The sequence below is a fragment of the Trachemys scripta genome, chromosome 10, assembly GCF_013100865.1.
Source record: "Trachemys scripta elegans isolate TJP31775 chromosome 10, CAS_Tse_1.0, whole genome shotgun sequence".
Lineage (NCBI taxonomy): Eukaryota > Metazoa > Chordata > Testudines > Emydidae > Trachemys > Trachemys scripta.
This window is the reverse complement of record NC_048307.1, coordinates 130296-146699: the sequence shown is the minus strand read 5'-3', so window position 1 is coordinate 146699 and position 16404 is coordinate 130296. Positions and strand designations below refer to the sequence as shown.

Here is a 16404-nt window from a genome sequence, read left to right as displayed (position 1 = left end):
AATGAAAGTCTGAACACTTAAAAAGAAATCTTTATTAGTCCCTTTCCACTGCATAGTACGTCATACATTCTCTTAAAAAAAAATTTGAATGCACACAAAACATTGAGAGTAGTTAAAAGCCTTATAAATAGGATGTGAAACACTTAATTCCTTTGGAAAGCAAGCTCATAGGCAGAAAATCTACCATTGTGCTTTATACAGACTTCCACTTCTGTCACTCTTCCACACATAAGGAGCAAAGAGGTATCATCACAAAAATTACACTTAGAACTATGGACTCGCATGTCACCTCATTGCTCTCTTATTTAATTTTTGAGACATTTTCTTTAGCCTTTGTCTTCCCTGTTAAACTGTTTTCATTAGTTTTATTAGCAGTGAGAAAAAGGCCTATGTCTGCATGATGGGGACAAAAGATATATTATACAAACATGGATTATTCTTCAGTGGTTGGTAATGTCAGATCCTTCTCATTCTCAGTATGCTGAGCTGAAGTGTCTGTCTTCCCATCATCCAGATTGCTGGGACAATCACTTCTCACTGTTCAGTCTTTGTACCTCAGGTGTTTCCGGTTGTTCTTGTAGGCTATCATTGTCCACCTTTTCTTTCTTTCCCCCACTTTCTGGAAGGCTCTTTTGCTGTGATCTGGGTCAAACAGCAACCACTCTGTAGAGGTATCTGATCTTGGTCAAGTAGTCCCCATTGTATAGCACTATCGTTCAGAGACACAGTTCCTGGGGTAATCTTTATGTGTTTGTGCATTCCTTCAATAAGCCACTAATATTGTCTGGCCTCATTAAACAGAGCACATTTGAAATACAGAGAAATGGTCAATATTTCTAGCCTCCGATACAAACATTACATGCATACAGATTGGATAAATACAGTCAATAGGTCTTAAGTTTTGCAATGATACCCCACATCAGCCACCTTGCATAAAGTATATATTAGCTATGTCATATCCATATCATAAGCATATTTTCATAAAGAATGTAGAGTATATGTACATGTACATTTGATGATCTGCAAATAGTAAAGGACTATGCACCTTTGGGTTGAAAGGCTCATGACAATAGTGCAGAGCTATGCAAGCTCCATGATTCTGTGTGAGATGGCAGACAGTGAGGAGGGCCAGGCAGGTTTGTGGGTTTAGAAAAAAAGGTGAAAACATTAGGTATATATTTATATATGGGATACATATAATATTAGTGGATGGTTAACAATGCATTATAAGAAATTGGATCCCATGGCCACAACCACCCCTGTCTGACCTGTTTGGTACCCAGCATACACTGCCAAACCAAAGCTTCCCAAAATACAGTGGGATATCTATTCATGGTGCACCTCACTCTGAATCGATACAAGTGCTTCTGGTGAGTACCCTGACTGCTGAGACAAGGAGTCCAAGAGGCATGCACACAAGTGACATAGTAACCGTAGTGACTCTATGGTGACATAACTTGAGTTAAGGCCATATCTACACTTTAAGTGTGGATTAGGTATATTAAATATTTGGGAGTATGAGGGTAGACTAAGATTCATTCAGGTGTTTAGGCTCAAGGCATTGGAACTGGCGGCCTTACTGCACCCTACAGGGTAAGGAACAAAGAGTCACATAAAAAAAATATTATCATTTATTTATTAAAATGTCTTGACTCGAAGGTGTATAACTCATGATTTTAGAATTCTTGTGGTTGTAAAGGTATCTTGGGGTTGTAGATGTGTGTTCATTATATTTTGAAAGGCAGAACTATGAATGGGTTGAACAAAGAATTAGATCAGTCCCTCAGGATAAGTACATTGGCTATTAGCCAAGATAATCAGGGATGCAGGCCCATGCTCTACATGTCCCTAAACCATCCTTTGACTGCCAGATGCTGGGAGTGGACAATGGGATGGTTCAATGACACAAGACAGGATACTAGATTAGGCGGATTATTGGTCTGACCACCAATATTCAATCAGAGTGGAACTAAAATGATCCAACAAAATAAACATCTGTTCTAAAAATGCGAAGAAAAAAGTTAGAATTAAAAATTCAGGGAATCCCAGCAGCAGATAAGACAACTTGGGAAACTGCTTGGAGACTCTATGCATTCAGATACAGTGATAAGGGATTCTTTGTTTTTGAGAGGATATATGTAAAATGTTTCACTGAATTAAGTCTCAGGGATTATCTACACTGGCAAGTGAAAGCGCTCTAACTTGCTGGCTCAGGGGTGTGAAAAATCACCCCACCCCCCAAGCGCAACAAATTTGAGTGCTTTAAAGCGCTAGTGTGGACAGGCTCAGCTCACAGTGCTTGGAGCTAATCCCCTTGTCGCCTTTAAGAACCCAGCCCTGGGAAGCCCATGCTGAGAGGTGCTGTCTGTGAGAGGGGGAAATAAAAAAAAATAAAACAAAAAAAACCTTTGCCCCCCTCCATTTTGGCAAACCTGGGTGTCTCAGTCGCACTAGGGTAACTGTTACCCCCTGTGCCCCTGCCTGTGCCAGGTTTTGGCTTTTGACACCCTCTGCCAGCGCCTCACCCCGAGCTTAAATCCTGCTCCTCCTCTCTTCATCCCTGATTTTGCCCTTTAGCCTCTGTCCTAATGTTGCCTCCAGCTGCTTGACCCCCCTGCCCAGTCAATTTCCGCTCCCTGCTCAGATCCTGGCCACCCCCTGCTCCAATTCTCCCCCTTTGCTCCCTTTTAACCCCCGTAAATCAGCAATATTTTTACGGCTAATAAGGGCAGGGTGAAGGGCAGTGGCTTCAGCAGATGTTACTGAGCATGCTCAGTTTGTGTGACCATACAAAAAAGCCACTTTGCTCAAATAAAAAAGCTTCACACCCTTCCCCCCCCCCCCCCCAACAAACAAACTATTTGCAAAGCACTTGTGTCTCAGTGTCACGGAGGTAACTGCTACCCCCTGTGCCGGGTTTTGGCCTCTGACACCCTCTGCCAGCGCCTCACCCCCGAACTTAACTCCTGATCCTCCCCCCCATTCCTGATTTTGCCATTTAGCCCATCTCCTAATGCTGCCTCCAGCTGCTTGACCCCCCTGCCCAGCAAATTTCCACCCCCTGCTCAGACCCTGGACACCCCCCTCCTCCAATTCGCCCCCTTTGTCACTTTTTAACCCGTCAATGCGATGGCAGGTTTGTAGAAATGTTGGTGGTGCCCAGAACCCGCCCCCCTAAACCCCACCCCCGACCTACCTAAGGCTCTGGGAGGGAGTTTGGCGGGGGGGAGGTCTGGGGTGCAGGCCCTGGGCTGGGGCAGCCGATTGGGGTGCAGGAGAAGTGCAGGCTCTGGGAGGGAGTTTGGGTGCAAAAGGGGTGAGAGGTTGGGCTCTGGGAGGGAGTTTGGATGGGAGAGGGGGTCTGGGGTGCAGGCTCTGGGATGGAGTTTGGATGCTGGGTGCAGGCTCCGGGCTGGGGCAGGCGTGCAGGAGGCGGTGAGCGGTGCAGGATCTGGGACGGAGTTTGGGTGTAGGCTCTGGGCTGGGGGAAGGGGTGGGGGTACAAGAGGGGTGAAGGCTCTGGGAGGGAGTATGGAGGGCTGGGGTGCAGACTCTGGGAGGGAGTTTGAGGGCAGAAGTGGGTGTTTGGGAAAGGGGTGGGGGTGCAGGCTCTGGGATGGAGTTTGGGTGCAGGCTCCGGGCTGGGGGTGTAGGAGGGCGTGAGGGGTGCAGGCTGTGGGAGGGAATCTGGGGATGGGAGGGGGTGTGGAGGGAGGGGATGCAGGGCTGGGGATGAGAGGTGTGGAAGGGGGCTCAGGGCTAGGACAGAGGGTTGGAGTATGGGGGGGATGAGGGCTCTGGCTGGGGCCAGGGATGAGGGGTTTGAGGTGTTGGAGAGGCTCAGGACTAGGGCAGAGGGTTGGGGTGCAGGGGGGGATGAGGGCTCTGGCTGGGGGTGCAGGCTCTAGGGTGGAGCAAGGTGAGGAGTTTGGGGTGCAGGCAGGCTGCCCCAGGGCTGGGGCCAGAGAGGAGGCCTCCCCCCAGCCGTCTCCCCGCAGGCAGCAGTGAGCTCTGGGGGAGGGACCCCTCCTCTCCCCCCAGCACACTCACTCTGCACCACTGTCACTGCACATGCTCCCTCTCAGGTCCAGGAAGCCCCCTCTCCTCCCCTATGGTGGGTACCTGGTGGGGGGGGGGGGAGTTGCCATCACGTGTGGCCTCCCCTGCTGCTGCCCCTCACCATAGCCTCACTGGGGGTGGGGAATGGGGCTGCCCCTTGCCCAGTGTGGGGCAGGAGTGGTGGCTGGGGGGGAGGTAGGGTGTCACAAAATTCACCCAAGCTCCAGTTGCTCAGGTCTAGGAAGCCCCCCCCCCATCTCCCCTGTGGTGGGTGAGTGCTGGGGGGAGGGGACTGCCATCACATGTGGCTCCCTTCCTCCCCTGCTGCAGCCTCCTGCCCCTCACCGTAGCCTCACTGGGGGTTGGGGCTGCCCCTTGCCCAGAGGAGGGGGGGGGGGGAAATCACAGGGTCAAACTCTCACCGAAGCCCCAGCAGCTGCTCAGGTGAGTGAGGTCCACTCCAAATGTCTCTTGGCCGGAAGCCCCCTTGGCGTCTCCTCCCATGGGCGCGGGAGGGGCGGGCTGCAAAGCATGTGTGCTTCCTCCCGCTCCCGCGCCGCCTCAGCCGGCCAAGTGGCTCTTGTGCCGCCAGCAGCCCAGCCAGGCAACAGGCCAGGGAGAGCCGGGCGCTGCTTTCACCCAGGCAGGGCCTCTCCGGGAACACGGCCCGCTCCAGGCAGGGCTGGGGAGAGACCCAGCTCCAAATATTGGTGGCGCAGGGCCCGCAGCCCTGAATAGTCCTGGAGCCCAGGCCCCCCGAGAGACTATGACTCGCAAAAGCAACCCGCAGCACCCTACGGCTAATACGGGCAGTGGCTTCGGCAGCTGTACTGAGCATGCTCAGTACACAGCAAGTCGCACATTACTAAGCGCATCAGACTTCGCCATTGCACCGGACGTGACGGGTGGCGGTGGTGGTCCGGGATGAGCCGCGCGATCCTGTGGGGCTGGCGGTGAGCGATGGCTCGGGCTTGCTCCGTGCGGGGCTTTCCTGGGGCGGATCCCGCCCGTGGAGGAGACGGGCCTGTGACTCGCTTTACGTCGCGTTTATTCTTCCTTTTCTCCTTCCAGCCCGCGCCCGCTCTCCTGTCTCGTCTGTCCAATGCGACGTCTCAGTCGGCAACCGGGTCCCGAGGATGTAGCGGAGTCTGAGAGCTCTAGGCCCATCCCCTTCTCCACCAGCAAAGCCAGCCCGCGGGTCTGGTCTGTGGACAAGTCCATGGGAAGTGACTATCAGAGACCCTGGGTGAAAGTGCTGCCGGTCAGCCTGCTAGGGATAGGGCTGCTGCTCTGGTGCGTTTTTAGGGAGGAGTCAGAAGTCGACGAGCAACTGGGAGCCGTTTTCCATGCGCAGGTGCCAGGCTTGTTAAATGAGACCCCAGAAAACAAAATGCTGCCACCATCCCAACAGGAAAAATGATGACCTGAGGGAGGGTAGCTGTAATAGCAGGCCCCCTAGGAAACTGCTGGTATTCCAGGTGATCTGATGCTGCATTGACTTGCCTGGAAACTCTTATTTTCCCCACCCATCACTGTCTTTATTCTGCAAGCCTGATTCCTTGCCATTGCTGGTAATTCTTACTAATCCTCATATAACTCATGGCCACAGAATTAATCAAGTGGACTCTTAACTTGTGCATAAGTGCAGTCAGAAGGTTGAATATGTGAACACTGCTGTACTGATACTGTCCTGAGATCTGGTTAGACCTAGATCTCCATTTCAGATAACCTGTCCCCCATCATCTGACTTTTAAGATTTTGAATGTATTACAATATCAAAGTTAGAAGGATACAAAAAAATTGTGCCAAAGGTGACAATGACACTGGGATAACAAATTACTTTGTAAAGCATGGTGAAGATAGCTACATATGTATATGCATTATTACTATCAAGCTGAATGTTAACTTCACATTCTGTACTCTACTATTGTTAGGTCATGTGGAAATGACTTCCATACAATCTTTTTAATGCACTGTCAATATGAGTTTAATCTGTTTTCTCACTACAGAACTAAACATAGCTCTATGGTGGAGATGGACTTTCTCTGTCATCAGTAGAAAAGATCCTTTTGTAGTAGATGTAACTGAACAGTTCCTTCATGAAGGCGAAAAACAATCCTCTTAATTGTGAAGAGCAAACCAGTATCTGGGTAAATCTTAATTGCAAAATTAATCCTAACTTTCCAGGTCTTAAAATCATACATCCTACTTACTACTGGCTTTTAGAAAACTTTTCCTAGCAAGAGAAGGCGCTGAAGCCATCCACTTCTAAAGAATTTAAGTTTTCATTTGAAAAACAAAATTAAGCTTCTAGCTTTTAAGGTTGCAAAACTATCTTCCAGCTAAAACAACGAGGAGTCCGTGTGGCATCTTAGAGACTAACAGATTTAGTTGGACATAAGTTTTCGTGGGCTAGAACCCACTTCATCAGATGCATGGAGTGGAAAATACAGTAGCAGGTATATTTATACCTAGTACATGAAAAGATGGGAGTTGCCTTACCAGGTGGGGCGGGGGAGTCAGTCTAATGAGACAATTTAAGTTATCAGTAGAATACCAAGGGAGGAAAAATAATATTTGTAGTGGTAATGAGGGTGGCCCATTTCAAACAGTTGACAAGAAGGTGCGAGTAACAGAAGGGGGAAATTAGTATTCAACTGTTTGAAATGGACCACCCTCATTACCACTACAAATATTATTTTTCCTCCCTTGGTATTCTACTGATAACTTAAATTGTCTCATTAGACTGACTCCCCCGCCCCACCTGGTAAGGCAACTCCCATCTTTTCATGTACTAGGTATAAATATACCTGCTACTGTATTTTCCACTCCATGCATCTGATGAAGTGGGTTCTAGCCCACGAAAACTTATGTCCAACTAAATCTGTTAGTCTCTAAGATGCCACACGGACTCCTCGTTGTTTTAGCTGATACAGACTAACACAACTACCACTCTGAAACCTATCTTCTAGCTGTAACTCAAATGCATAATGGATGCAAAACTGTTTTCCTGATCCTGCAGCCAAACCACTCTAGTGTGTCTGCTTCTGCTCACAGTTTTACTAAACAGTAAAGTAAACTTCATAGCTATTATTTAAAATGCTTGTAGTTGCAGGGAAACTGGTAGGAATTTAGTGGGGCTAATGCTGTTACAGCTTGGTAAAGCTGTAAGCAACAACCAACGTTATGTTTTCTGTGAAATCTTGCTGTTGCCCCCTCCCTAGTCTGTCATAATCTCTTATGGCTAAAACGTGTCTGGTAAATTTCTCAAGTCCAGTTTTTTGAATCTCCATTAAACTGGTTTAATAGTTATAACAAAGGCTGATAGCAATGAAACAAATGAGGTATTTAAGGGAATGTCCTGAAGGAGTGAGGAATGTGACAGGGTGGCCAGGAACTTCACTGCCTTTAGAATCAAAAGCAAAATTCATTTAGTCTTCCTCAAAATACCCTTCTTTTTCTCCACCTATCACCCCTTCTTGTTTGTGTGGTTTAAAAAAAAAAAAAGCCAGTGCTGACTGGAGTGAAGAACCAACTAAATCTTATATACATATCTCTTTAATTTCATGATGGGTGCTAGATAAGACCCTGTAAAGTTTGAGTATAACCCAGCAGCTGTATGTGCTTAAAAAAAAACCAAACCAAAACAACCCACTTCTCAGTGTCACTGAATTATTTATCTTTCCAAGTGGTGATTCTTATATATGTAAAATTTACTCTGATGTACAGTATGTGGGAAGCTAGGGCTGAAGTTACAAACATCTGAAGATGTGGTACACTTGTGCACAGTCGAAAAGTGCAGTGCTATTTAAAAGTTAATCTTAAAACATACTCTTAATATGTTTAGCTGTGTAGTAAAATGTCTAGGCTACTGAACTCCTTTAAATATAAATTAACTAGGAACTGGTGTTGCTACCTCCCATATAACCTATAAGAATAAGAACAAGCCTAGGAGATTATTTCTACATCTTTCCCTACCTTTCCTTAATTTTATATATGATCAGAGTGCTTTACAAGACATTGTGAAATATTATTTCTGTTTTAGAGGTGATAAAACTGAGGCTTAGAGCTGTCATATTTATTGAGTTTTGGAATCAGGAGTAGAATCTTGGTCCCTTAGTATTAGGCTTATGCCTCATTCACTAGACCAGTGGCTCCCTGGGAAGACAAACTTATTCTCTAATAGTAAAATGGGGCTAATACTGCAGAATGAGATAGGCCTTCTTGCTAAATGGTTAGCAAGTGGTGGATTTATAAGTATCCTCAGTTGAAGCCTTGAGGCAGTCTGTGGGAAAGAAGTCTTGCAAGTGACTGATGGACTGAGTATTTGACCCTGTCTGTGACTGCAGTTATAGGATCAGCATTAGGGATGAAGTTATGGGCCAGGGGGAGGAACTTAGTACTACAGCAGCATCCAGGAGCAGAATATTTAATGTGTAACGTCTTCAAAGAGTAATGGTATTATAAGAAGACTACAACAGAATCACTATTAAAAGTTAAAACTCTGAAATACATATATAGAAGCATATTTCAGGGTATTGCTGTCAAAGAAGATCACGTTTAAAAAGAAAATGCTTCCCCTGTCCACCTCTTCTTTTGCCAACATCTAGGAAAGGAACATGACTCTTTCAGTCCCTAGGCAGGGGAGAGGGAGAAGAGCCGGCAGCAGTAGGGCGGATCTAAGGTGCTGTGAGTAATGTATGGAGACGGTTTGGAAGGCCTCATTTCAAGAAGCTTGCCGTTATAGCGAAGGGAGTTTCATTTTTGTGCCTTACCTGAGTCTGCTGCTAAAGCATCCCAGTGCGCAAGGAACCCCCCTGAGGCGCATCATTTAGTGATTGCTTGAGGCCCTGGTCCCCTGCAATCTCATGCACACAAGCCCCCTTGTTTTCCAGCGTCCCAAAGGTTTCCAAGCTGCAGAGTTCAAGCAGCCCTGGGCCGCGGCCTCCCTACGCTGTAAACAGTTTAGCGGTGTGGGGGGAATGAGTTGAGTAGCTCCCGCAATACCTGTCCGCTGTGGGGTCAGCTCCTCCCATCCCAGACTCCCGCTCCATGCCCGGGTGGGGTTTATCCCCCCGGCCCAGCAGGGGACGGGGGTGGTTTCGCGCCGGGCGGGGCTGGGGGAGGTGGCTCTGGCCTGGCAGGCGCCTGCGCTGTGGCTACCGCTGAGGAAGATGCCGTCGGTTTCGAAAGCGGCTTCTCGAAGTGGCGGGTCCGGTGGGTCTCCGCAGACAGAGCAGCCGACGCACTATACGTAGGTATCGGGGCCTGGAGCCATCTTTCGCGCCCTCGCCCCTGCCAAGCCTGGCCCAGCGCCGGGCGGGGGTCCTAGGCCCTGAGGTAACGGACTTGGTTTCGCACCCGGCCTAAGTCCAGCGGCCTCTTACTTCGGCAGCGGGTCTCGGGCGGGGGCTGTGAGAGCCTGAGAGGCTGCTGCCCTCCGGCGCCGGAACGCGGCCCGAGAGCCCCTAACTCGCCTGGCGGCCTCGGAACGCGGCCCGAGTGCCCCCAACGCGACCTGCGGCCTCGTCGTCCCCGAAACAGTACCCGAGCCCCCCAACCCACCGTACAACCCGCTAATGTTCCTGAAACACCGCCCTACAGCCCTCCCAAGCCCCCAAGTCACCCCCACCATCCCGTAACACTTCCCACATGCCCCAAAACCGCTCCTATGGCCTCCTGTCATCCCCTAAACACCACCATGCACCCAAGATACTCATAACCCCTGAGACACCCCTAAAGACTTCATAACCGTTTCTTAATTCCTTAACAGTCTTATACCCCCAGTAATCTTAACTGCCCCTAAACAAACGAAACTCCTAGATAACCCTGACACCCCCAAAGCACATCCCCAATAACTGAATTGCCTCTAGATTACTGGGGATTTCTAACGGACTGAGGTAAGCAGTGAAATAACTGTAAGTAACTTCATACAACCTGCCAAAAGAATCACATAACCCCCAGATCTCAATTGTTTGCACAGTAACAATCTCCAATAACCAAGCTTCTCCAAACTTCCAGTACCTCCCCTAATAACTTTTGTGTTCTTTTCCATCATCCCTGCTCTTTCTCCTCCCTAGGATAAACTCCCTCTTCTTCATTTCCTATGTTCTTCCAGTTCACGTCTATCCACCTTCCACACGTGCACCCTGTAGACTACTGTACCAGTGTGAAGGGAGTTGCAATCTCCCCCCCCCCCATCTCTCATGTCAGTGTTCCCAGGATAGGCTTCTATGCAATGCGAGTCTGTGGTGTGGGGTTATTGGGGGTTAAGAGGCATTTCTAACATAAAACCAAATGTGGTTATTCGAAAAAGCAGCTCTAGTAGGATTATCTAGTATAATAGGAGGGAGTCTGAATACATGTTCAAGTAACTTGTTTTGAAGTGCTTGGAACTGCTGTATGATTGTCACTTAAGGAAATCTAATTTTTAAATCCTATAGACATGATTTTTGACTGTAGTATTTTATATAAATTAGGGCTGTCGATTAATCGCAGTTAACTCACACGATTAACTAAAAAAATTAATTGCGATTAAAAACATTAATTGTGATTAATCACACTGTTAAACAATAGAATACCAATTGAAATTTATTAAATATTTTGGATGTTTTCCCACATTTTTTTATATATATTCTGTGTTGTAATTGAAATCAAAGTGTATATTATTCTTGATTACAAATATTTGCACTGTGAAAGATAAACAAAAGAAATAGTATTTTTCAATTCATCTCATACAAGTACTGTAGTTCAGTCTCTGTGTTGTGAAAGTGCAACTTACAAATGAAGACATTTTTTGTTACATAACTGCACTCAAAAACAAAACATTGTAAAACTTCAGAGCCTACAAGTCCACTCAGTCCTACTTCTTGTTCAGCCAATTGTTAAGACAAACAAGTTTGTTTACATTTACAGGTGTTAATGCTGCCCTCTTCTTATTTACAATGTAAACAGAAAGTGAGAACAGGCATTTATTTGCATGGCACTTTTATAGCTGGCATTGCAAGGTATTTAAATAAATGGTATTCTGTTATTTTTTAACAGTGTGATTAATCGCGATTAATTTTTTTAACCGTGCAATTAATTTTTTTAACCGCTTGACAGCCCTAATGTAAACATTATTATTTAAGTTGTGCAACATAGTATACAGGAATTACATTGTGAACTTCAATAGTAATGCCTTTTTAATTAAAAATTGTCACATTTAATTTCTAGCTAAACAGTAAAATGTGTGTAGAGAATATAATTTTACACAGGATAAAATTGTACACTCTCTCATGGGCTGTACATGTTGAATTATCAAGTGCCTTGTTAATACTGTAATAAATATGCCTCCAATAAGATGAACTTGTAACACAGTTTAATTTTTTTAGGTATCTAAAGGACTTTAGGACAGAGCAGTGCCCCCTATTCTTGCAGCACAAGTGTACCCAGCACAGACCATTTACCTGTTTTCATTGGCATTTCCTAAATCAGCGTCGTCGTAGACCCATTCGAAGGCGTGATGGGACTTTTAACTACAGTCCAGATGTTTATTGTACAAAATATGATGAAACCACAGGAATCTGTCCAGATGGAGATGAGTAAGTTCCCCCCCACACTCCCCCAGTCAATTTGGCATTTTCAATATTATCAGTGACTTTATGTACAGAGATGTACTTTTTGGTTAGAGAATCATTGCTATCTGGTAAAACTTGCTGGAGTTAGTTTTGAGAGATTTCCTCTAACTTTAAGTGATTTATCAGATTTTTGGTGAGCACAGAATTATAGAATTACAGGTTTAGAAGGGGCTGCAAAGCCGCTGCAAAGCCCTTGCCAAGGTGTGGGATTCGTTGTTTCTAAATTATCCAAGACAGAGGACTATCCAGCCTCCTTTTGAAAGCCTCCAGTGAAGGAACTTCCACAACATCCCTAGGCAATCTTTCATTGTCCTACTGTTCTTACAGGTAGGAAATTTTTTCCCCAAGATTTAATCTTAATCTGCTATGCTGTAGTTTGAACTGATTGCCCCTCGTCCTGCCCTCCATGGTGCAAGGGAACAACTTTTCTCCATTTTTTTTATGGCATCCTTTTAAGTATTTGAAGACTGCTATCATGTCCCCCTTAATCTCCTCTTTTTCAAACTAAACGTACCCAGTTCCTTCAGTCTTTGCTCATATAGCTTGCATTCCATCCCTTTGATCATCTTTGTCACTTGCCTCTGGATCCTTTCCAGTTTCTCTACATTCTTTCTATACGTTGGTGACCAAAACTGGACACAGTACTTCAGCTAAGGCCTAACCAGCACTGAGTAGGGTGGTATTATTATCTGCCATGACTTGCATGCTATGCCTTTGTTAATGCAACCTAACATTGTATTTACTTTTTTTGCAACAGCATTGCATTGCTGACTCATGTTGAGGTTGTGATCCACCACAACTCCCAGATCCTTCTCAGCAGTGTTGCTGCCAAGCTAGTTATTCCCCATTCTGTATTTGTGCATTTGATTTTTCTTCCCTAAGTGTAGCATCTTACATTTGTCTTTGCTGAATTTCATTTTGTTGTCTATAGCCTAGTTCTCCAATTTATCAAGAATCCTCTGAATTTTAGTTCTAGCCTTCAAAGTGTTGGCAACCCTCCCCTTCCAGCTTTGTGTCATCTTCAGGTTTGATCAGTATGTTCTCTATTCCTACATCTAGGTCATTAATAAAGATGTTCAACAACACCGGACCCAGAACAGATCTCTGTGGAACTCCACTTGAGACCTCCTGCCAATCTGACATAATTCCATTAGTAGTTACTCTTTGTTTGTGGTTGTTTAACCATTTATGTATCCACTTAATGGTAGTTCCACCAAGCCTGTATTTCTGTAGCTTACTTATGAGACTGTCATGTGGAACTGTCAGAAGTTTTGCTGAAGTCCATGTATTAAACTGATCAGAACAGAGAATTTTTTCACTGCATTCCCCCTATCCACCAAACCAGTTACCTTGTCAAGAAGGAAGTTAAGCTGGTTTGGCATGATTTGTTCTTAGTAAATCCATGCTGGCTGGTACTGATTACCCCTTCATCCTCCAGGTATTTGCAAATTGAATGTTTTATCCATTGATCTGGTAGCTTCCCAGGTATCAAAGTCAGGCTCACTGGTCTATAGTTCCCCGGCTCCTCCTTTTCCCCCTTTTTTAAAGAGGGGCACTATGTTAGCCCTTCTCCTGTCTTCCAGGACCTCTCCTGTCATCCATGAGTTAGCAAATATTATTGCTATTGCCAGTGGCACTGAGATTTCTTCAGCTAATTCTTTCAGTACCTTGGGGTGAATAGCATCAGGCCCCACTGATTTGAATTCATTCAAATTAGTCAGAAGATCTCTGACGTGTTCTTTATTTATCCCGATCTTCATCCCTTTCCCTTTATTGTCTGTAGTAACTTGGCTAGTTAGCCAGTCACATGTTGTTTTTTGTGAGAAGACTGAATCAAAGTAGGCATTGAGCAGCTCTGCCTTCCTATCATCTTCCATTACCAGCTCACCTTCTCCATTGAGCAGTGAACCCACACTTGAGCTTTCTTTTTTGTCAGACATATTTGAAGAACCCCTTTTTGTTGTCTCTAACATTCCTTTTTGCTTTGGCTTTCCTGATTTTTGTCCCTAAGTGCTCATGCTATTCCCATATCTTCTTCCTTGGTGACATTCCCCTCCTATTTCCTGCATGTTTCCCTTTTGGTGTTTAGATAGCTAGCTAAATAGCTCCTTCTGCAGTCACATTGGCCTCCTGTGGCTCTTCTTATCTTCCATCTGCATTGGAATACTTCCATGTTGAGCCTCTAGTATTACATCTTTTAGGAACTGTCAGCCCCCTTCAACTCCTTTTCTACCTAATTAGTCTTTGCATGGGACCTTGCATACTATTTCTCTGAGTTGGTTGTAATCCGCCTTTCTGAAGTTCATTGTCCTTGTTTTGCTGTTCTCATGTCCTCCTTTTCATAGGATCTTGAATTCGATCAGATCATGATCACTTCCTCCCAAGTTCCTGACCACGTTCATGTTCGCAACTAATTCATCTGTGTTGGTCAAAACTAGATTCAAAATGGATGACTCCTACTTGTTTCCTCAGTCCCCTACATATGCTAAGAATTTGCAGGACATATTATGTTTTCCTGTAATAGTCTTCCAACAGATATCAGGGAAGTTAAAATCCCCCATTAATAGTAGCTCATCTGTGTTAGCTAATCTTGTTACCTGCTTGTAGAATGACTCACCCACTTCCTCTTCCTCATTTGGTGGTCTATAATAGACCCCCCCATCATAACATTGCTACTGTTCTTTTATAAATATGTACTGTTTAGGGCCACCTAGTGCAGACTTCTGCAGTTGTGCAGTGTTCCTCCTTGGAGTATAGGAATCAGTGCTAGCAAATCCTAATGAAGGATTAGGACCTAAAGACTGTATTTGTGTAATGATTATTTTAAAGCACATCTGATATGTAAGAAGTTGCTTTTCTGTTAACGTTTAGTTCAATTACTTTTCTGGCTGTAGTTAGCCATAAAATTTATCTACTGTAATATTATAGGTGTGTTTTCAATGCAGCAGGTAATATCTTTCCCTCCTGTGTTGCAAAGTTTAGGAATATGAATTGGTTTTGAGATGTAAAATGTATAAGGAACATGTTTATAATTATTAAACTTTCTGATAGAAATAACAGGAATATTAGTTCTGAATGGTGATGGCTTTTTTCTGGGATCTAATTCTTGGTAAAATCATGTCTGTGGAGATTTGTGTATCGAAGTTTCTAAATTATATATACATTCATTAATAAGTTTTAATTTTGTAAAGTTTGGTTGTCTGTTTACAATGTTTGGTGTGATGATTTCTGCCAATAATATGTTCACACTATTTTAGATTTTTAACTATTTGGTCATTTCAGTGTGTGCTTTTTCTCCTTTTTAACTGGTTCTTGATTTTCCTTTGCCTAAAAGTAAGTTTTATATTCTGTTGAAGGGATGTATTAATCAGTCCATAATAAAAACTTCATTACTTATCTAATGAATTGTTAGTCGTCACTTCTATCTATTAAAATGTACTATTACATGCATTACACTACTGCCAAGAGGTTCCAATCCAGATTATGGCCCCATCGTGCTGGGTGCTATACAGACCCATATTGCAGTCTAAGTGGCTGATCCTGCAAATTAATGTGCATTTAAGTTACTCACATACTTGTGTTTTCGGGATTAGCTCTATATTAAGGCAAGATGTAATAGATGAATGCAGAGGATGGGCAAAGGAGAACAAGAGTAATAATGACTGGAACATGTAGTTATATATACCACATATGCAACAATTAGCAGGTCTTGAATCAAAATAAACTAAAAAAATAAACTGGAAATGGCAGTTGACTTTCAATGGGATTTGTGTGCCTAACTTCAATGGCCTCTTCAGAAAATCCCAGCCAATATCAGTAACTCCTGCTGTCTGTCCACCTGCCAAGATATTATCACTGAGTGGTTTACTGTAAGTGTCATGGTAGAAATGGATCTTGAGGAGGGTTTTGAAGGACTGTATAGTGGCTTTTTTGATCTGTTTAGGGAGAATGTTTCATGTGTGAAGGACAGTATAAAAAATATGAAGGTTTTTGGGAGAAATGGACAACTAGTGTATATTGAAAATAAGGTCAAAATATCTGCTGTCATTGATGTAATTTGTAAGATCCTACATGGTTTGTGTTTCATTTTATATTATATTTATGAAAATATACTACTCACTTAAAAAATAGCCATTAAATCAAAACTTTTTTTTTAATGTGTAGAGCACAATCTCTGACTTGATTTAAAAAAAAAAACAGCTTTTGATATTGGTTAGCTGCTGTGTCCCTTTTTGATATGCAGTGATCTAATTTAATGATATATGAAGTAGTCTAAGTAGTGCTTGTGTTTGGATAGTTTCAGTAAACATAGAAAAAGTTTTCTCACAGTTTAAAAAAAAATTGAACAATCAGGATGTAACGTTGCTTAGCTTAAGCAAACCTTGTAATTGTGTATCTTTTAATCCATGTCCTTCACTTCCTGGTGACAGTTTTATTTTCACTGATCAGGTTCATCAGATCAGATCCTGTTGTGTGTGAGTAGTCTGATCCTGTGTGTGTATGAGTAGTCTTAAAATTAGGTGCATGTTTACAATCAGATTTAAGTGTTTAAAGATTTAAGAGCATCATTGACTTTACTGGGGCTCCACAAGAGTCCATCTGCTATATCTGATTACAGAACTGCGTCCTAGGGGCATTTAAAATTGTAGGATGAGCACTTTAATTGTCAGCTCTTTGGGCCAGGGTCACAAATCCTATATATAGGCTCTGCATGTTGGATTGTAAA

At 44.2% G+C, this 16404-nt stretch overlaps 1 protein-coding gene and 1 long non-coding RNA gene across 6 annotated transcripts in view; one reads left to right on the top strand and one right to left on the bottom strand.

The window, feature by feature from the left end:
- Window positions 1-688: 688 nt before the first annotated feature.
- On the bottom strand, window positions 689-5222 carry LOC117884246. Its single transcript, XR_004647528.1, has 2 exons — window positions 4482-5222; window positions 689-1099 (listed from the first exon to the last, which is right to left on the bottom strand). It is a non-coding gene; the product is annotated as an uncharacterized LOC117884246 (long non-coding RNA).
- A 3947-nt stretch (window positions 5223-9169) lies between these two features.
- Window positions 9170-16404, top strand: part of UNKL (unk like zinc finger) — a 130694-nt gene continuing 123459 nt past the window's right edge. For all 5 annotated transcript variants that reach the window (XM_034784602.1, XM_034784600.1, XM_034784601.1 and 2 more), the window contains exons 1-2: window positions 9170-9313; window positions 11433-11642. In XM_034784602.1, coding sequence (XP_034640493.1) covers window positions 9234-9313; window positions 11433-11642 — 290 coding nt within the window. In that variant the 5' untranslated portion in view covers window positions 9170-9233. The remainder of the gene's footprint in view (window positions 9314-11432; window positions 11643-16404) is intronic.